The 21,950-nt window shown below is 40.7% G+C and overlaps 1 protein-coding gene across 1 annotated transcript in view; it reads right to left on the reverse strand.

The window, feature by feature from the left end:
* The window catches only part of LOC112963860 (catenin alpha-1), a gene marked incomplete at its 3' end in the record, with an annotated part of 83,654 nt that overhangs the window by 46,891 nt on the left and 14,813 nt on the right, over positions 1–21,950 (reverse strand). Inside the window, exon 6 of the mRNA XM_026061304.1 lies at positions 20,285–20,488. Coding sequence (XP_025917089.1) covers positions 20,285–20,488 — 204 coding nt within the window. The remainder of the gene's footprint in view (positions 1–20,284; positions 20,489–21,950) is intronic.

Consider the following 21,950-nt stretch of genomic DNA (forward strand, 5'->3'; position numbering starts at 1 on the left):
CACACCAAACACAGCACTTTCAATTATTCTACAAGATATGAAGCATTTTACATGAATTATTCTCAGATGGGGATGCCTCTTGACTGCCACAAGTCGTTCATATAGCAAGATGGTAGTAACGGAACGGAAACCAAACCAAACCCAAGCTCTTGGCTCTGCAGACCGAACCCTTGTAGCTACCTGCGTCAGGAAGAGCAAGGCCAGTAGCATCTTCTCCAGTCCGCTGGCCATGGGCCTGGGCAGCGGCCAAGCAGAGGCTACCTCACCTGCAGGGCTCCTGAGAGCTGCCTCCCTAGCGGTGGTTCCCCCCCGTAGGTCTCCTACTAGACCAACTGTGGGTCACAGCACCAGCTTGGAGCGTGGCGTTTCCAATAGGACTGCCTGGCCAAGGTCTCAGCAAGGACAAATGGGCCGTATCATCTAAACGTGTCAGGCCACCAACACACGACCTCGGCTTTGAATTACAACCAACTAGAAAACGTCAGAGAAATACATCCCTGAATAAATGTAACGATCAAAGTCACTGTGCTTTAATGACATGAGAAAGAAGTTTGATTTAGACAGGTGGCATGTTCCCAGACACAGTCCGAAAGGCTTGATACAGGCTGATAACTGAAAAAAGAACAGGTTTCAGGATGTCCTGAGATGATTACACCCATCTGAACAGCCAGCTAAAATAGTTTCAGGAGCTAAGCTTTAGCTGCACATACTTTTTTGCAAAAGTTTTAGTTAAAACACGTTCTCCTGGGTTTTAAATGCCAGCTGGCTAACTGTTCCTCAAATCCTTCTAATACTTCAAAGAAATACATGATAAATCTCTTTTAGACAAACTTTAAAACAGGGTAATTTTAAGATAAAAAAGCATCTCTTTAAAAATCCAAACACAGTTTTGTTTTCACAAGCAAAAGGTAAGACACATAAGAGGAAAAAAATGATATTCTGAAAATACTATGCAAATCCTTTAAGTCCAGTTAGTAATAAGAAAACATCAACATCACTAGCAACATACTTTTGGAACTAGGCAATGTTAAGACAACTACAACACTAGACAGACAGACTTGAGAATTTGACCAGAAAAGACTACACAAATGAATTGAAAATTGAAGTACATTTGGGAAAGTGCTGATCGTCTCGTAAGTATACAGGCTAAGGGACAAAATTCAGTCCAAGTGTTCATTCACCATGAAATCTTACAGTTAATATTTATTAATTATTTATTTTAATCTGTTCTTCAAAAAAAAAAAAAAGAGTTGCTATGAAATCATTATTGGTAATAAAACTCTTAATTGGACAGCAGATACTAGGAAAACAATTATACTGTAATGTCTTAAATCTCTGCCATATTTGACATCATGAACCATGTATTTGGGGATTTATCCCATGAAACAGGAGAGACTTAATGGCTACAATTGAATCATGGTCTTCTTCCCCAAACGACACCCAAACATCTCCTTAGTTTGGCATGTGCTGGAAGTGTTCTCTACTACCAGGAAGTTTAAGGAACTCTAATAAATCCTCCTTTTAAACAAAAATGAAATATTTTATTATTTTAAATGAAGTTCAGGTGAGGTACCCCTGTTTTCTCTCAGCAGGCTCTACTACTTGTATTTGCAATCCTTAGGCAAACCTAGGCAGAGAGCAAGAGAGCTTTTTATTTCTTGCACCCATAAAAAAGGTGCAGAACATTCACTATTTGATATACGCACATTATGCTCTATACCAGTTTAAAAAGCAGCCTTATCTCGCAAAAAAACTCTGGAAGTAGAAAAAAGGTTCATCCATCAAGAAGGTTCTTAAATAATGAATGGGTCATAACTCTTTACAGTCAAAAGCAATTAATTTTCTGTATTCTAATCAGGAGAATAAATCTGAAAAATCCATTCTAATGGCTCTGAATCTAAAAGCAGTGCTACAGCTGAATTTTTAATTTTAAAATACAAGAGCAGCAAGGACTTCTGCTGTTTAAACATACAATCTTTTACCAAACAGAACAGCCTTACTACATATTTAATTGGAGAACAGGTTTTGCTAGACCACATGAGATTAAAGACAGCATTAGATACAGGAAATGCATTTCAAATAGAAAGATTTTTTCCAAGATACTTCTCAACTGTATGGCTGCAAAATTCTTGAAATATCCTTTAAGTGTACAAAAGGCCCTAGAAAAGCTTATTGCAAAAAGCAGCATTTACTTTCATGATTGCATAGAACTAAAAATATCGAGAAGAACATGAAATCCAGCTCGACCCTACAGTAAGTATTTTATTATGACGTACTTGCTCTCTTTTCTGTAACAAACTCCTAAATAATCCATCACATATCCAGAACCTCTGCTTCAAAAGCCATACACTGGATAACTGGGACTACGAATTTCTGCTCTCAAAGAGATTCCTTCAACCCTGACACAACCTTAAGTTTTTAATCTTTCAGAGAAGAAAAACTGTAAAATTAATAGAGCCCTTACTAAAGCTAATAATGACACAATCTGTTAATAGGGAGAACATGGAAAAGGACACAGAATATTAATGAGTTTCTGTCACTAAGGGCATCACATAATAGTTAGCTATGGAAAAACACGTAGGCAATCCCCTCCATTAAAGACATTTCTGGCAGTTTTGTTAGCAATCTCTGCTCTGAGTGAGTCAAAGTTTAGCTAAACAAACTGCAAGTCAACTCCAGAAGGGACTCGCACCAGGCGCCTCTTCGGTATGCACCTATCAAAGGATATGTGCCAGGAACGAAGGAATCTTTCGGGAAAACCACATAGTGGGCCRTTTGGCAAGCCCCATGTCAAACCATATACCCTTCATTTAAAGAACAGAGAGGTAGTAAAGCATAGTCTATACTGTCCTTAGGATAAGAGGACATGCTTCAGCAAAGATGCAGAACAACTTCCTGATCTAACCCACCCTGAAGCAAACCATCCCCAAATGGGCAGCAACATCTGCTGTGGCAAGGTCTACAGAGACATAAGATTTACTCCGCAGTTGAAATTCTGGTTGAATAATTTAAATGTTATGGGATTCCTCCTCATCTTTCCAGATAGTTCTGAAGATGGAAACACCTAGAAACTTAGCTGCACAGGTAGGACTGCAAGTTCATTACCTAGGGGAAGCGGCAGACATTGGTAAGCCATACCAGGCAATGGATGAAGAGACCGAGCCTAGGCAGGCAAGAGTTTGCTAACTCATAACTCCTACAGACAGCTGGAAGCCGTATGGATACCAAGTGCATCTTCAGGGTTCAGATGGTTAAGAATTTAAAAGCCACAGGCTAGACAGGAAGAAAAACGCCTCTAGTTTATATACCTCTCTGTAGATGACCAGTTCAGCCCAGGGACATCCATCAGCAGTATGGCAGCTGTGAAACTTTGAAATAAGGGAGCATCAACTACATGACAGGTGCCTTCTCCCCGCAATTAGCATCCAGTCCTAAGACACCAGGAACTTCAAAGAGGTTAAGGTTAGACCTTTGATTAGGTTGGACTACTGAGAAAACACTGTAAGCTTTGGCAGATATTACACCTCTAACATGACTCCGCACTCCTGAGCGGAACAAATAATAACAGATACCTTTGACAAGTTACTCCAATACCTAGTGACAGTTTGCTTTCAAAAGAAGTCTATATATCCTCTAGGTCAGATTTTCCAACTCCAGGTATTTCTGCAGGGTCTTACTATCGACTTTTCCAGGTACAGACTCCAGTTTCCTATGACCCAAAAGGAGAGCAGAGGGTCATCTGCCCCTTGGGCTTGAGCCCAGCCTAGCGTCACAGGCGCAGCAGAAGGTGGCATGGGGACCGCCTGCGGTTCTCTGAAGCCCTCCAGTACAGCTGAAGCCAAGGCACCTTCTAGTATATGCTTGCCATATCAAGAATAACAAACGAGTATTGGGTTTGAGCMCTAAAAAGCTATTGAAACGGCTGCCTGGCAGCCACTGGAATACTCTTCTAGCCGGATACATCATTGGCTCACACTGTTTGCCATGCCTATACACATCCCTGTACGGAAAACGCTGTTTCCGATAATCATTCATGGGAATATACAGGTGTCTCTACTGGAGATGCAGGAATATCATTTAATTTACAAAATATACAAAAAAGTAAAGATCAACAATTTGTTCCTTATACTACTTATAAGTAACACATTATAAATGTTGTATATGAAACAAACTTTTGCCAGTTATATTAGTCTGCTTATAAGTGGGGAGCAAGTCTCCATTTTAGACCAGCTAAAATACATCAGTCTTTTGGATGAGGGATGTTTGCTATCCTCAGCTAAAATAATTTAACATCCATATTGTCCACCGCAAAATGTAATATAACAGCGAAATCGGGACTTAATGCAATTCAGATATCCACAAATCACATGCTGCAACTTGCACATTCTTTCAGCACTGAAAATTGCCAAACAAGTTGCAATGTCTCTTCCACTCCAAGTTTGGGATTATTTTACAATTTAGGCATTTGTTGACAAATCTGGAACTTGGAGAAAAACACCACTTTGTTCCAAATTTGAGAAGTGTTTATGGAAAGAATTCAAAGCTCTTAAGCACTGCTCCCACGCTTCAGAGGAATACTCTACCTCGCAGGAGCCAGAGCACCAGAAAACACAAGAAAAGCAGAGACGTTTCTATGCACTTCCGATGCATGCACAAAAGCATTAATATTATAGGGAGGTCTGGAAAGCGAATGTGTTCAATACCTTACCTTAACACAGCTCAGGACTAGTCCAGGACTTTGGCAAGACTAACAGCTGTCTGAGAGCACCCCATAAAACACTGCAGACAAATGGAAAGCCCTGACAAAGTGGAGAACCACTCTAGTGCACCACGCAGATAAATTTCAGGGATATTACCCCTTCATATCTACATCTGTCTTTGGACGACGATTAATTTGACAAAGCATGCCAGTGAGATTGYGTCCAGACACACATGAAAACATTTTATGCTAGATTCAAATGAGCCAAAACTATCAGACTGCTTTTTTTCAGTTCAGTGGGCACTTTATCATTTGAATAAGCCAAAGCAAAGTTGCATCCTCAAGATAGGAAGTTTTTGACACCTGTTTTCCATGTCCATTTATTCAAAAACAGTAATCTTCATCAGGCAAACTAGTAAGTGATCACCAGCTTTAAAAAAAAAGACTTTCAAGGGTTCATGGAAACCCAGCCACAATGAATTACGTTCTGTTCCCTGAAACTCCACTGACTTCAGTCTATGCTGTAATAGTCGATGAAAAAAGTTTAATCTATACTTACTGACACTAACAGCCAGGTATCGACTGGGAGCCATACAAATACCAGGAATCCACTCCAGAGAGAATGAGATAGGTAAACAACAACAAAACAACCCAAACCTCATTCCTCTGAAACACTTAATCACGCATACGTATGCAGTGAGTAAAAAAATACAGATATCACTTCCTGGTGATTATTAAATCATTCCTTAGCGATTACTAAAACAGCTTCTACCAGGGCCATTACACACGTTGGTTTCTCATGTTTTGACAAGTATGTTTTTTTTTCCTTTATGTAATGTAGTTATAAATGAAAAAGACCTATTTTTACCTGTATCTATTATCGAGAGCATTCTACTGCCTTTGAAACAGATATTTCAAATTAGTCACATATTTCTGGTCTTTTCACTAGCAATACTCAGTCATACTTCCTCATGCATGAGCGCTGTAATTCGCAGCTTTACTCTTGCACAGAGAGAGTCTAATTCCTAACAGAAATGGGAAATCAGACAAACACAAGTTTTTCTTCTTCCAGATTTCACACTATCTTTGGGCTTTACTGGCAGCTCTCCAAAATGTTCAGGGCTACTCCAGCCTAGAACACCTTCCTAATACCATACAAATTGCTCCAGAATTGCCACCTAATCTCTTGGTAAATGCTGGGTCTGGTTTGTAATCAGTTAACATCTTGATGACTATCAAATGAAGACAATATGAAGTGTTAAGTTTCAATCCCAAGCTGTACAGGAATCCGGTTACTAAATAACTAGGTTGAATATACATATGTAAACACACACAAAACTCCTATTCTGCTCTAACTGCACAGGCAACTAGCAGTTTGATTCAGGTATCTTCACAGACTTCAGTAAACAAACCGAGCTAGTCTTCTTTTAGGCAACACTGGAATCAAATCATTAAAATTGCACAATTTGCATCTTCTTTTCAGTAAGCAATACAAAAAATATTGCAAAACTGAAATTGGCAATATAACATACTCTAAAACCGACACTAGTTTGCATTAAACCACACACGCTTTAAAATTTGCTAACTTATCCTGGATTATGTTAAGTCACCATGATCACGCAGGGACAAAGTTAGGATTTTAACACAGCATTAACAAAGCAAGTACCCCTGAAGTCTTCAGCAAAACACAAGGGGTTTGTAGTTCTTATTAGTTTGAACGTGTCAAACTAGAACGAAGGATGAAGTTTCAGCACCCCAAGTTCTTTGTTCAGATCGTCAGAAAAGCTCAGCCGAGCTCAGCAGCTGCAGACCTCAGGACTGGAGGCAGCTTTGGAACTACTAAAAGTTTGAGCGAACGCCATTATCAAACTACAAGTTTTTAAAGTCGTATTTTTYAAGGAAATATGACACTGGAGGTCCAAAAGGCTTGCTATCACTGAAACGAGTAACCGGTCATCCAAAGAAGTTTTCTAGTTGAGTCCTCTGAGCAGCAAGTTGCAGGGCTTTGGCTTGCAATCGGTTAAATCTGCAAAGCTTCCCCCTTACCCTAGCTGACAGACACAGCTTAGGCACCCTCTGCCCTCCTCCTATCTCACATCATGAACAAGCACCAAATGCAAAGGGGTTACTCTTCAGGAGTCCCAGTGTCCTGCTTAACCTTCGGCGAGCTTGCAGGCTTGACTCCTGCCTTCACCTGCCCCTACCGCCCTTTCCTTGGGCTGTCTCTGCCGGAAGGACTCGGCATGCTGCCCCGGCAATCCGCTGCAGGCTGCTCCGCTGTGGCTGGCTGCACAAAACCCAAACAGGTTGGATCTCGCTCCCTGGGCTATTCAGGGAYGGGGACACTCAACCCCAACTCTCGTTTAATCCACACAAAGAGCAAAACAAAATGCACAGTGTGAAATTGGTGAGGTCGCCCCAAGTGCATTCTGCAGCCAATAGGCCCCTCGCAGTCTTAAGGTATGGGTCTATTTAAAACCCGCAGAAGGAACTGAATTGCTGATAACAGCCCAATTTTAAATATATAGTGTTCCCTTTTGCTACGTGCAGATGAAAACCAGGCCGGATTACTGCTGGTTGTATAGCAATCAGGTGAGGCCGGATCCGACATCCAAACTGCTCTCGAACAACAACCGACAAGCTCAGGAAGGGCAGCATAATATTTTGTCAATACTKCCAGCTGTTTCCTCACAAAACCAATTTTGTTGAATGACAACTAGTTAAACAAAGTTGGATACAGGTCAATTCGACTCACTTTGCGCAGCTACGGAGAGAGCAGACTGGAAGGCTGGATGGGGGAGCATCTCCGAATACCAAACGGGAGGGACAAAACACAATCCTGCAGCATCCACGAGCCAGCTGCTCGGGCTGGTGAGTAATGCACTCTTGCAGAGTCTCTTTTTATGCTTAATTTTCCCCGTTTATGTTAATTGGTATCCTAATGTAAAGAATATCTCAAGTTCTTTCTCCGTAAATTACACGAACAAATAGATCCATCAAGAAATATGGAAAGCACGTCTCAAGCTTAGACCTGAAGTAATTGTAAAAGCCCTAAAATATTTCTTACTTTACATGCATGTGAATGGCTTTAGAAATAGAACAACTAAAAYTGGAACAACACAGACCCCTGCAAAACTCAAATTAAAAAGAGCGAGCCAAGAGAGCATATGCCCTTTCCAAGAGGAAGGGAACGCATTATGAATCTGGGAAGAAAGCCACCTAACTCCTGGCAAGACAGCTTGGAGAAACAGATAATAAAACAATCCTACCGATACAGTCATAAGACATTCAAAGCGAGAATTAATGTATCCTGTATTCATTATTAGGAATATAAATAGCTTCAGTTTGTGACATTTTTACATACATCCTATAGAAAGGGATTCAGCAGCCTTAACTTGCAACACAGCAAAGAAAATTGGATATGAAGTTGTCTTCGACGGGAAGCAAAAGGCATTACAAACTGGAAATAACATCAAAAGCAGCCCAGCTGTCTAGGGACTAGTTAACAAGCACCTCCAGCCTTACCAGTACCAAAAAGCACGAGACAAGCATCTCCTCTGCCTCCCACACACGATAACCTCGCTTCCCCCCAAACAACAACAGTGCTTGAAATTAGAACAGGAATTAAGCGGCGCTGACCGGCAGGTCGACGATATTGGCTTTCGGTTACAAGAGCTTTTCTATCAGCACCTTTTACCTTCAGCGCCGCAGCGAGCGACTCGCCGAGGAACCGTGTGGGATGAAAAAGGCCCTCCAGCGTGACATGCCGAACGCCATGCTTTACGGAGCCGCTATCAAGCCATTATTTACTAAGCTAACTAATTAGCCAGCCACTGTTGCAGATAATGAGGAAGCATTAAAGTATTTAGAATTTGAGTATAAGCTTGACACATACAAAGTGGCTGCCCTTCTTCGAGAGAAAATGAATGTCAAGGGGAATAAACCATTCAGGAGCTGTCAGTACATGCGAGGTGGAGCAGCAAAGTAGTATCGTTTGCAAGATAAATGTTCCAAATAGGGAAGCAAAGGAAAGAGCAATATGGGATGCAGAGGAACCTCATGTTTTTACTGTATCATGCACTACCGGTAAAGAAATCATTAGGTAGATAATAAAGAAACAGCCATTCCAAACAAATAAAAATCACGTACAGAAACATACAGTCCTGTGCATAGAAATATGGAAATAAAATGTACTCAAGCTGGCAGCACCCTGAAAAACCCAGTTTGTTCAATTCAGTCTTGCATCAAAAAACAATTTTAACTGAATACAAGGTTCAGCAGAGTCTAGTACTAAAACAACCTTTCCCTCTACATACACTCCACACAGAAGTGGGTAATACAATCAAAGCCACAGAGCAAGGCTACAGAATGCATAAAATAATCTGTCTATTAGAAATTACAGCAGACCTTCTTCCCGTATATAGGCAACATGATAGAGTCTTGCTCTTTCACAAACATTTCCTAAACGTCATCTGGCAGAATCCGTGATTTACAGAGGGAAACCACACACACACGCTCTCCAAACACCTAACAGTAACAAGAGATGTTTCCACTATAAAATTCATTCTGGTAAAAATTTGCGAGTAGCTTGGCTTGCTGGCGACAAGCATCGAAATCGCCAGTTTTACGTTATCCGTGAATAATGTCTTCGTGATAGTGTATGGGGTAGGATCAAGCTATGAAGATGTACTGCTCAGTTACCACCATTTTGGTCTGGGCATGTACCCCTCTTTTGATCTCCTTCATTTTGGTAGTAGATTCTACAGTCAAACTCAACAGCATTTGTGTACGCAGTGTAAGACCATAAACTTTTAAGTTTGTGAAGACTCTGTCCTCCTCAATTATTGGTCTAATTTAAAAGATGCAACAGAAAGCAAAGTGACCATGCTGCGGGCCATTTAGCTGCAAAAGGGTCAGCTGTTCAGGTGCAAGGCAGAATAGCTTTGAACTTGGTTTTCTTCCTTCATTTCAGTTATTTCTGCATTAAATTCTCATTTCTTGTCTTTTTTCAGTTCACTGACCTCTAGAATTGGGTTTTGTTTTTTTTTTTTTGACTCCTGGAGAGGTGCCCAAAAAACTCATTCTGCCTCTAGGAAATTCACAGTTTGGCATTTAAGGAGAACAGTATCAAATGAAGTAGCTGCAGTCCTATTTTGTACTTGACATCAGAGCTCTCATGTCACCTTGTTCCCCCTAGATGACTCAATAAAGACCGTTCAAAAGTTTTCAAAAGTTGTCCTCAAAGTAAAGGTTCAAAGATGCAGTAGAGAAAAGAGCCAGAAAGGCCCACAGGTTACCAGGGGAATACAAAACTATATGCAGGATCTCGGGAACAGGCTCAGGAAATTTGTTGGACCTTGCAGGGGCCAGAAGAAGTTGACCGTTGAGGTGGGCAAGACATACACATGAACTCTTTAGAAAGAGAACTGGTATTCAAACCACCTGGACACAGAAGTCACCTGGTTTCAAAGGGCTGTTAATAAGGCCAACAGAAGGTAAGCAGTTGCTCAGCCTCCACATGAGCAGAATTAAAGGCTAGGGTTTAAGTGGCATGGTCCAACTCCTATCGAAGAGAGTGTTTTGAATAAAACTAACGCATACTTAAAAGCAACGTACAGTATCAGGTTGAAAAACCAGGGGCTATCACATAAAAGGAAGTATTATGACTTGGGGGGCCATCACTGCCATTCACAGTTGTAATTCAACTTTTGGGAAACTAGAAAAGGAGGAACATCTAACAAAGTCTTTCTGACTTAGATATAGGACAGACCATGCATATCACAAGTAAGTCCCGGAATTATCTTCCTATTCAGGAAACTTTTTTTTTTTTTTTTTTTTTAAAGCATCGTATACCAGTGTTACTAATCAACTACTTCTGTAATGAATCTGAGACCTGTCAGTGAGAATGGTCACAAGTTGATATCCAGAGAGAAAATAAATTTCAAAATACAGATAAATCTCAAGTGCGTAAATGAGAGCTGTCTGGAAGAAGTTACAAGAAGATACTTCAGGATCTCCAGCATTCCCTAATATTTCTCCTAAAACCATAAGGCATACACACATAAATGATGATGTAACTATATTCATACACCAAGACAACATAGGAAAAATCTAACAATGTCCGAGTTATTTGAATTCTTGTATAGTTAAAAACATTAAACGCGTTCACTCCCCTGAATTGCCTCTATGCACAGCCTTACACTGCCTGGTCAGATCTTAAATTTGTCATTATAAAAAAATGAAACAAAGAAGTACTTGCATTGCTGGCAGGTGGGAGCCTTAGTCCAAAATTCAGTTAATTTAGCACAAAGGCAATAAACAGCACTTTTTTTTTATTTTTAAGGAGTACATCTTTTAAATAAGAGATCAAAATATATTCCATAAAATCAAGTAGATCGAAGACAAGCTAAAAATCAAAGTCTGGCTCCAGGAAGAAGCAGGAAGGACTAGAGGGCCAGAAGAGCTCCCCACCAAGCATGCTCGCCTAGGGTCCAAACACATTCGCCTACCAGAACAAATTGGTCTGCAAATACCAAAACTAACTTGTTAGCATCCACAAGAACTGTAACTCATTTCCCTCAAAATTATTCCGCTGCACACTCCCATGTCTTCTGAGAATTTCCTTTGCTCCGCAGAGATATGTGACTCTTATGACACTATACCCACCAAGTTGGAGAAACAATTCCTAAAAAAAAAGAGCCTTTTGTTTCAAAACCTTTTCATTTTTCAAGTAACTACCAGACCTCATTTTGAAAATTCTTTCCACAAGTTTTATGAAGTAACTGATAACATCAATTCAGATTACTGTAGTCAGTAAAACACAGATGACAGGACCTCAGGCCTACAGCGTACAGAAAGGTTCAGAGCAGAGAAGCGATTTTTTTCCTGGCCACGTATGGAAGCAGCAGAGCGCCCAATATATGGCAAAATCATTTGTCTTGATAGTCAAAGGTTAACATACACGCAATATGAGTCAAACAGCTGCACATCACGCAACATTTAACTTCAACCTGAGACATACACAAGTTCAAGAAAAATACATTCAATTTATTAAAGGCAGAGCTATTTGTGAAAGCAAGCTTAGATGGATGTTACTTTGCCTTTTCACTGACAACAGCTAATAATGCAAAGGCCCTGTTTTTCCCCCTGTGACCTGATGCCCAGGGAAAACTTTTTTTTTACATTAATTTGCACAGAGCAAAAACACATCTTTTAGCACGCTTCTGCGAGGAAGTTCTACGCCTGAGCACTTAGGGTTTTGTTGTTGTTTTAAAGAAACCTCTCAGAGTATCAGTTCAGCAGCAATAACCTTGACTTTTCAAATATACAATTTCCAAAGTCACAAAGCAAGTCTTTCCAAATAGTTTTGAGCAGAAAATTTGTGAACTCTGGCATATACGCAGTTTTCACTGCTCTTTTTCTCCTCTGCCCATTTATCTATATTTCCCCTCGTTCCAAGTCTTCCTTAAAGCTCTAGTGGGACAAGTAGAGGTCCAACACTGTAAGCGTTCTCCAACAGGCAAAGACGCTGTTTAACTAAAGGAGACGGGCTGCAAAGCCCTGCTGATGAGAGCCCAGGGAAAACAAGTGCTGAAGAAACACATCCCTGCACAGATCAGGAGCAGCCCAAGTTTTCCCCTGTATGTGAATGGTATTCCAAGACACAGCTTCACCCTCCTCCTTCCTGCAGACAAGAGGAGGATTAAGTCAGTCTTCTGCCTGCATTTCCATTTAAGAGGGCTGCCATTACTTGAGTAAGACACAAATGCTAATTATTGTGCATTGCTTCGGTTGCCTTCCTGCGACAAAGGAGGCCTACAGCTCCAGCGCACAGGAGGAACATTACAGAGCACGTAAGTGAAACAGGATAAAACAGGTTAAGAAGAGCAAGAGTGTGGTCTAGATGTTAAATGCACTCTCTAGAACAGGGTTCCAGTCAAGACTCCTACTGCTTGCAAGGAGATCTTAAAAGGGGGAAAAAAAGTTAAAGAGCTATTAGAAGGCAAAAAAATGGAGCTCAACAGTTTCACATATCACCAGATAACGGGGGAGGCATATTAGTATTACCAGACGATAACAAAGAGCCAAGTGTGCAGGGACGAGCACTACCCTCATTCTCTCCCTTCATTATCTTCCCCTTCCCATCTTGCAGAAAGATTGGAATTTAATCCAAAGCTTCTATCAGATCAAGGCTAAGAGGAAGAAAAAAAAAGGGGGGGGGACTGGGACTTCAGCTGCAAGTATTTGTTGCAATGCAAAAATTGTAGTGTTCTAACTCTGTAATAACTCCACCACCCCCTTCCTCCAACAAGGGGGAGATAAAAAGCCAAGTTGCGTGTGTAATACTTTTGCAAGCTGAGAGCATGATCCTGCTGGAGGCTAAAACGCTGTTTACCTACGCATCAGTAACCACCGTGCAAACTTACGTGCCCTCTTCCATCCGTAAGCCTTGATTTTGGCTTTGAGAGAGTACTCAAGAATCACCGAACGCAGTTTCGGTAGGGGCTGACTAAATGACCTTACGTAAGCACACAAAGTCCAAGCATTTTCCTACCAAATGCTAGAAATGTAACAGATCAACTCACAAAACACAGCATTTTGAAGCAGAATCCATACACAATGTTCTAACATATTCACGTAAAGCATTTTGCAGCTCAACAAAATGCCACAAAATGCCAGAGGTCATTTCACCAACAAGTGCACACAGCTTAGTATTTCAGGGCTTCCTTGCACAAATCTTCAACGCCCTTTTACCGCTATAAAGAAAAGTCTGGATTTGCAACGTAATATTAGAAAATATTAGATAGGTGTTAACATTAGACACCATACATCTAACAAGAAATGAAAAATAGATGTTTCATCATTAAAAAAAAAAACAGACGGCGTGCGGGAGGGAAGGAGAGACCTAGTAGGATGGAAATCTTCACTGCTGCACAAGGCACGTACAGTATTCAACTCTCAAGTTTAAGGATAGCATTAGAGGGTTTGTTTCTGCTACGCACATGCTCACACTCATCACGTAAGCATTTCGAGTGAGGGCAGCAACCTTTGATCTTTGAAACGTAGCAAGAACCCGCACCAAAATCGTGGAAAGTGTGGAAAGACTCAAACAGAGCACAGCTATAAGATGCTTTAGACTAAATCCCAACTACTGTCAAACTATTTAGTTTAAAAGTTATTGCTTCTTGTTCAGCACAAAAATGCTGGTAAAGGTATTAAGAAGTGATGTAGGATTTAAGGAGACTGCTAAGCCCATTCCTGAACTAGACTTCAGGTGGGAGAGCTGTGCTTTGCTGGGTTTCCATAAGAGGGAATTAAGATGGCCATACTCTTCTTTAATAAAGGCACTGCAGAGCCAAAAGGCTGCCCTGGGCCTGGCAAAGTATTTTGGGACTTTCAGATCGTGCTACATCTTTAAAGGAATTCCTACCCTCAGCCGAGGCAGGCTGCGCTAGGATTTAGCGCGGGCCGTGAGGAAGGGCAAACAGACCGACGAGATTTGCTTCGGTGCTCCTGGGTCGCTCTCCCTGCCCTCCGCGGCCGAGCGCCCTCGTCATCACAGTTGGGTTTGTCGCCTCCAAACCAGCATTTCTGGCTGCGCGTTGAGACGTGCTCAGCTGGGATGACAGGCAGGTTTGCAAAGCTTTAAACCCAATGCTTGACAAGGCACTGAAGTTTTGCACAGGTTGGCTTCCATTTATTTCCATAGGCTTTGCGCTACTGCCGAAGAAATAAAACTTCCCAGAATATCTTCTAAAAATATGCCCGCACTAAGTCCAAAGCCAGGCTGATGTTCTGCGGCTAAGCAACCTGTCAGCTCGTTTCTACAGCTCCAAAATGCCCAACTGATACAGTTTTAAATTCTAATAACATTCACTTGACTTCATTCAAAGCATGCTGAATTATTTACTGGATGTCATCCTGTAAGCATTAACCACTTAAAAAAAAAACTGTATTACTTCAGCAATTCAATGTTTTTAAAAGCAGTATCTTTGACAAATTGATAACATCTACGAAAATTAGTGCCTAGCTTAACACAGGGTTGCTCTCTTTGCTGAACAGTCCACGACAGGAAAACCCACCTGGGCTTTCACACGACGTCCTTCACTTCAGTATCTGAGCAGCTCTAGCTGACAGAAACGCAGTGTTAGAATAGGAAGGGCAGATTATCTGAAGGCAGAACGCCTGTCCAGTAATTTTTAATCAGCGCAGAGATAAATATAGATCAGTCTGCCATTTTAATTCACATATATTTCCAAGAAACAGTTGCTTTCACTAAAAGGGCTGTGCAAGAGCCCTTTCAAATACATAGGTACTTGCTGTAAATAAGTTTAACAGTCCTGCGAAAATTTACGTGCGTTCCTTTCCACGCTGGGCTCCCTGACGGGAATGCAAAGCTATGGGTCACCAGTATTAATAGGGCAATTCAGAGCACATCTCCGGGCTGTGTCTCACGTGTGTGTCGGGAATAAAAACACCCTTTGCTGGTAGTTCTGAATACAGAATTACTTCTCCCCAAAGAAACGGAAGACGTAACCTAAGCACTTGCTTGCTCATTTGTTTCCAAGCACCACGGAGATGCTCAAGGAAACTTAGGAAAGGAAAGCAAACCAAACCAGAGCAAGCAAGATCTAAAAACCAGTTTACTTGCTCAGAGTAGTACAACTCCAAGCATTTAGCAAATTATGAGACTGTCCAGTCCAAAAATAGAAATTTTGAGATGTACTTCAGGTATTCAGAGAGCCAAGACCACTGTCCAGCATGCAAGAGCTCCTATCAGGCAGTGCAGTACCACTAACATTACAATAGATCCTGATGCTTAATGTATTTTGGATTCAACTGCTTCATTCACCTTGGAGGCGTGCTATGCAACTTGTAAATCAGATTAAAAACTGGTACTAGAAAAAAAAACACACACACCCCAATCACCCAACCACAGTACTCAAGCCCTTGAGGCTAAATACAGGATACAAACTGGAAAAATTAGTTGAAATAATCTGTGCCTGGACCGCCTGCTCTAAAGCTGGCCCCAAATGGTTTCTCTCCATTTGCTGCCAAGCACCTCTAATGCAATCCAGACAGCCGCAGACCCAGGCAGAATGTTAATATGAAAGCACTAAAATTCCCATTGAAATAGGACCTGTCAAGCCACTTTACGTAACATGATTTATTATTTCCAAATGTAGTAACAAGGGATTTTATTGTACAAGAGCATGTAGCACACAAACGAGCTTTGGGTTTGCATTCCACATTAGCCAATCCAGAATTTTTGACAACGTTTATGGCAGTACAAAGTCTTAGGTACCTCTGTGTGTATGAAGGGCTAGGTTACAGGCATTAGAAATTGCCAGGATACAGAACATACCTTAAAATGAGAGTTCTTTCCGCATTGTTTTGCATACTAAATAAAACTGGATGCCTCTGATCACTGCTGTTGAATGCCTCCAAAACAGCGTTTATGGAAAGAAACCCAACTGTCCCAATCCTTTAGGGCATTTGCATCAAGTAATAAAATGGATTTTCAAAAGCTTAAGGAAGCCCTTTTTTTCCAGACTTAGGTTGTCAATCAGATAAGCCAGTGCAGCAAATTGATATCTTCTGCAAGTTCAACGTAGTCAAACTGAGCGCAGACTCAAAACTCGTGGTTTAGTTTCCAGCTCACGTCCTGCAGCCTGCTTTCTAACCTGCTAAACCCCAATCTCAAAAACCATGATCTCCTATGTTTATTCTGTTTAACAAAGCAGATAACATCAAGCTGTTCATGTTCTAAAGTAATAACATCCACGGAGAGTTACACCCGAAAGCACACACTGTATCAGAACTTAAAGTTTATAGGATTTTGTTACCTCTCCATTCTGTACGTTGGCTTAGAAATGCARAAATACTTCAGCTCTATCTGCCCACTATTCTTTTTTATGCATCCGCTTCAACTAGTTTAGATTATTTAACGGCAATGAAAGCCACACGTATAAAACGGAGGCGGAGTTGAGTGGTACGGTACATGAAAGAAGTCAGCAAGAATTGTATCTGCCCTCCATATTGAGAAAGGCATTATACTATTTGCTTGTGCGAAGGCAATACTGGGATAAATCGGAAGTATTGTCCAAAAATATTCCACTTCATGGATTTTTTTCTGGGGCAAATTGTAACGAGTCAATGTCTACCTACGTAACATTACCAAGTTAGACACAAAAGGCAGTTTTTGTTATATTTTGTTATATTGCTGAACTTGGGACCCTAGTTTTCGTAAGTTCTTTATTAGATTAAACTTAATCATGAATATAATTTAAGTTGACCCTTTGAGACAGGAGAAGAGGAGAGAACAAAGTCCAATATCAATGCCCAACAAAACTCAGATATGCTTTGAAATTTTTTCATTTAATTAATAAAATACATACCAAGCATGCCTGAATGCAGCATCAGACAAGCATCTAAATCTTGCCATAAGTAAGTTATAGTACAAACGTTGCTGTGACTGATGTGGTCAGTTTATTGCATTCTAGGCAGATGATCTCAGATTCAAGACCTTGGACTACTCTGCTTTTACAATGCTAGTCAGGATCAATAATAAATTTTGTTAGGCCTTCCCATGCTTGTTCTGCCGTTCAGCACTACCAATAAAAATAAAGCTTACTCAAAGTAATAAAATCACTCCCATATAGCTACTCACACTGGGTGTTTGAATCAGGGAGGGATCTGCAACACAGGTTTAAAAAGAAAACCTATTTTCTGCTTGTGGCTTATAAACCAAGAGACTAGGTAATAAAACAGTAGATGAAGTTCACATCATTTAGTCTGACCAAGTCTGGCTACTCTTCTGTTTTGAAAGTGGTAAGACAGGCATGTCAGATGGGGAAGGGAATAAAACGCACAGGAATCTAAGAAAAGGGGACATGAAATTTTGTGATGAACTACTGAACAAGCAACTCGTGCTCTCCTTTTAGCGATACAATCACAGGCTTCATCACTATGCCAGCGGATGCACGGCTCAAGAGATGCTATAATCCAGCTTCTTCGTTATTGAAAACTGCGTTCAGATAGAAGCTTCAACCATACGTTGTAAGACAGCCCGCAATGCTGTCCCTTAGGAACAGGCCAAAAGACATCGTTAATCTATGGGTCCAAAACACTAGATTTTTGAGTTATAAACTATCTTGGAAAGAGCCTTTCTTCTGCTACAGATCTGGAGGAAAAAACAACCAACCAAGCAAACAAGCGCACGCGCACAAGCTAGAGGAAGCCACCAGAACAGAAGGCATTTAAAACTAAGAAGGAACCTGCCTCAAGACATGCCAGTGCTTCAACCTTTTCAGCGCGTTCCTCATCCAATCTTCTGTTTGAGTTTTTACACTTGGCCAATAAATACCTCTTATTCTAGCACTCGAACGAGATTTATGATGCACTGCAAGTACTGTGCAATTAACAGATTTAATGCCTGATTCATTTCCCTCTTCAAAGGGAGCCTGGAGAAAAGCACAACGGGAGATGGCTGGATTCTGTAGCTGTGGGTATATCATACATATACATGATATAATGCTTCCTCTACCACTGTTGTAAGTCAGCACATCCCTACTTTTCTTGTACACATATCAATCCTTTTTCGCCATTTAGGTCCCCGGCTATTACTCATTCTTTAGTTTAATCATTTTGAGATTCTTCCATCTTCGGTATGGATTTTTACACACCATCCCATATTTTCACCATAATTTATCAATTGCTTTTTCCACTCCATTTCACCAAATTTCTAATCTCATTTTCCCAACTACACTGTCTACAATCATAACATAGCAGTGACTTTAAAAATTCAATACGCTTCACTAATTTCACAATGTGTTAAAAGAGATAACATAGGGAATACATTATTTTCATCTCAGGGTGATTACTTTAGCTTGCATATCAGAGACAGTGGTATACAGCTAGAGGAGTAAGATATGCATTTAGGCAAAAGGAATTCAAAGCCCTGAAACCGCACATAGGTATTGACCAACTATCAATGAGAGAAACCCAAGCAAGTCTCTTATGTGCAAGACTGAGCATTTACCTCTTCCACATTTTTAATCAGYGTTTGGTAGACGTTTTCTTCTCGATCATGCTAATAGGGATTCATCCAATCCAGCAGCACATTTGTTTGAGCAATTATTATAGATGCACCATATCCTAATAAAACACCCTGATCAGAAAGGAATTCTAAAGGACACAGCTTAGTAGTTTGCTTCTGGGCTGCCAGTCTTAAATTCTACGTAATGTCAGTGCTGAAAGCAAGCTACTTTCACAAGCAGTTAAGACAGACTACATGAGGGACCTAGCTCAGCCTGCAGGTTACACAGGACTTGTCTTTCAGTTCTGTTCATTTACTTTGTCCCCATCTTTTACTGGTAAACAGAAATTCTTATTTTTCTTCCCATCTACAATTCACTGTATGCCTCTGGTCTCTAAATTACACCAGCTTAATTCACACAGGGCAGCCTCTGGACCATTTTTACTTCAGGTTGAAGTAGTTTTGGCCAAAAGATAACATTTTTGAAGGTGAGGGTACATAACATCACAATGTTCCTGAATAAATCCTACTGTCTAAAGACAGTATTTCTGAGCTAAGTTTTACCTTGAATATGCTCAAAAGTTTATATAAGACTTCACCTCCTCCCATTAAGATTTCTTTATCCCATTTCACTTGCCATGGTGCTGCAATCCATTTAGCTGGCTTTGCTAAGTTGTTGCCATTTCTGCGACTTTCCACCTGGTATTTATCCACTTTTACAGTATTTAAGTTGAAAGGCATATTCTAAATCTTATGATATCCCAGTTCATCTCTCAACACAGCAAAACCTATTCAGGTTACAGTCCACCGGGCTAAGAATAAAGAGACAACAGGGTAAAAACAAGATGTCCAATACAGCATCATGGTGTCCTCAAATGCAGGGGCTCATTTGCATGACACTTACTGTAAGTAACTGTAGAAACACTCTCGAGCTTTGAATATGGTATGTATATTAAATATAGGTTGCATAAACACTGGAAGAAAACTGCTCTGAGTCCAATATTTATGCCAAACTGTTTTCAGGATTTCTTATTAAATATTTAAGGTCTAGCTTTGTCCACCACCTTTGTTCAAATGGAGTAGCAGCAGCAATTAACCTGATTCTGAAAATCTATGCCTTTAGCTAAAAAAGATCATGCATTTAAACTTTCTAAGTTCCAAAAGAAGTGAAAAAGCGGTAATTTTCCATAGCCGAGTTATGTTATAAAAAAATGAGGGAAAAGAAAGACTGTACAATTCTATGTAATTTCTATACAAAATTTAAGAGACGAAACATAGTACTGAAGGGTTACTCATTTTGATGATAATAGTTTCTCTGAAGAGCAGAGATTGGTTTTAGGATAAGTATCATGGATGGTCTAAATATGTTTGATCCTGCTTCCATGTTGGCCTTCTGCCAAACCTTTGGGAACAACAGGTTAATGTTCAATTCTGTTGAGGAACAGGACAAACCAGCTTCAAGACACACAGCTTTGATTTCACGTTTTAGATAGTCACATGGAGTTAAAAAACAGAAAAACTAAACAAACAGAACAGAAGATACTCACGTTCCCCATGTATTCTGAAAGCAGATCCTGCAAGGCCTGTCGCACTGCATTACACTCGGCGACGATACGTTCCCGCCGGTCATCACGCGTGCAGGATGAATCAGCCATTAAGGCTGCTCCACTAATGATGCTCTCCAGGCGCTCTTCCAGGGAAGGCCTAAAACGTTCTTCGCTGAAGGTTGACGGATCCACAATAATTTGTTTCTAGTAAAATAACGGTTTTGGAAATTAGCAACTGGACTCACAAGTAAGCTACTGTTAGGTCATCAAAAAGACCAACATTTACAGCAAGCCCTTGACTGGGCATAAAAGGGAACAAAACACAATTTTGGCACTGAGGGCGATTTTTGTGAGCAGTTTAGTAAAATTACCAAAAGGTTTCCCAACAAATTAAGTTGCTAGTCATTTCTTATGCTTTTTTGACAGCTAAACAAAACTCGGCCACAAGAAGTCTCGTTACATGAATGGCAAAATCAAATGTGCCAGCATAAATAAGGTTCAAAGTATGGAACTCTTTCTTAACTCTATGTCAATCTGGACATGCCTTAACTATTTAAGTTGTCAAATGTAATTACTGCATCATGAAGAAAAAAAAAAAAACAGGAAAAACAAACATCCAAAATTAGCCCTATATATAGAGCTCTGTTGTCTTAGTTTATCCAGTCTTTCTTTCTCTTTACCATTATGCAATTATGAAGGTAAATACAACAGTATTCTCAAAAATTTTAAATGAAACATCAACACGAATGTTTAAAATAGCAGAGAAATCAATTTCTTCAAGGCAGAAAAGCATCACAGGTTTATCTTAGCAGAGTGTATTAGTAAACACAGTTCATACCGAGAGAGTTAAGGCTGAATCAGCAAATCTGAGGAATTTCAAGGGGCCAATGACACCACCCACAAAAATTTTACAGGAAGAAGCTGCGCAGTATACATCACCTTGGGAGGATTTTCCCGTGGTTTATTTAAACAGGTTCTGCAATTTATCACGGAAAACGATTTAGCCATTTCAAGGTCTGGTGGTTTGTTTAGGTTTTGGGTCCCCCCTCATTAAGGGGAGGGGGAGGATGTTGCTAGCTCTTTATAAAAGAAGCCCCAAACTTTTTGAAATAGCAGTTTTCAGGGTCAGTCTGTATATCAGCTAACTCCACATTAACGCCACAGCCACTGCTTCCCTTCCCAGACAGCAATTAGTCTCCCTAATGAACTGCACAGCATTTGCAGCCAGTTTAAAAATACAGTGCATTATTATTCCAATATTCGCCTTATTTTTGCCATGAAGACAATACAGCAGTAATATGCTACAACTCCAAAACTGCACTGTATGAAAAAGAGAGATGCAGAGGTAATGACTATCTTCATATCTTCTAGTAGCCATTTAATATTTGACCATCGCAGTAAAAACACTGGGGTGTCGGGGAGAGTGGCGGAGGGCGCTGGGAACCTCTCCTACAAGAGCCCAACAGTGCTTGAATGGTAACAGGAGATGAGGTGCAGGAATAACATCTGCGGAAAACCTCCAGACGGCTGCTTTGTCCCTCTCTTGGGGCAAGGAGAGGCAGCCCGAGCGATGGGCCGGTGTCCACGCAGGCCGGCCTGCCAAACGGGCCTCGCTGCTCCTAGGGAGCCTCAYGGGTAACGGGAAAAGCTCCAAAGCTCCATGTGA

Source organism: Apteryx rowi, unplaced genomic scaffold (assembly GCF_003343035.1).
Source record: "Apteryx rowi isolate R43461 unplaced genomic scaffold, aptRow1 scaffold_18, whole genome shotgun sequence".
In the NCBI taxonomy this organism is placed as follows: Eukaryota; Metazoa; Chordata; class Aves; order Apterygiformes; family Apterygidae; genus Apteryx; species Apteryx rowi.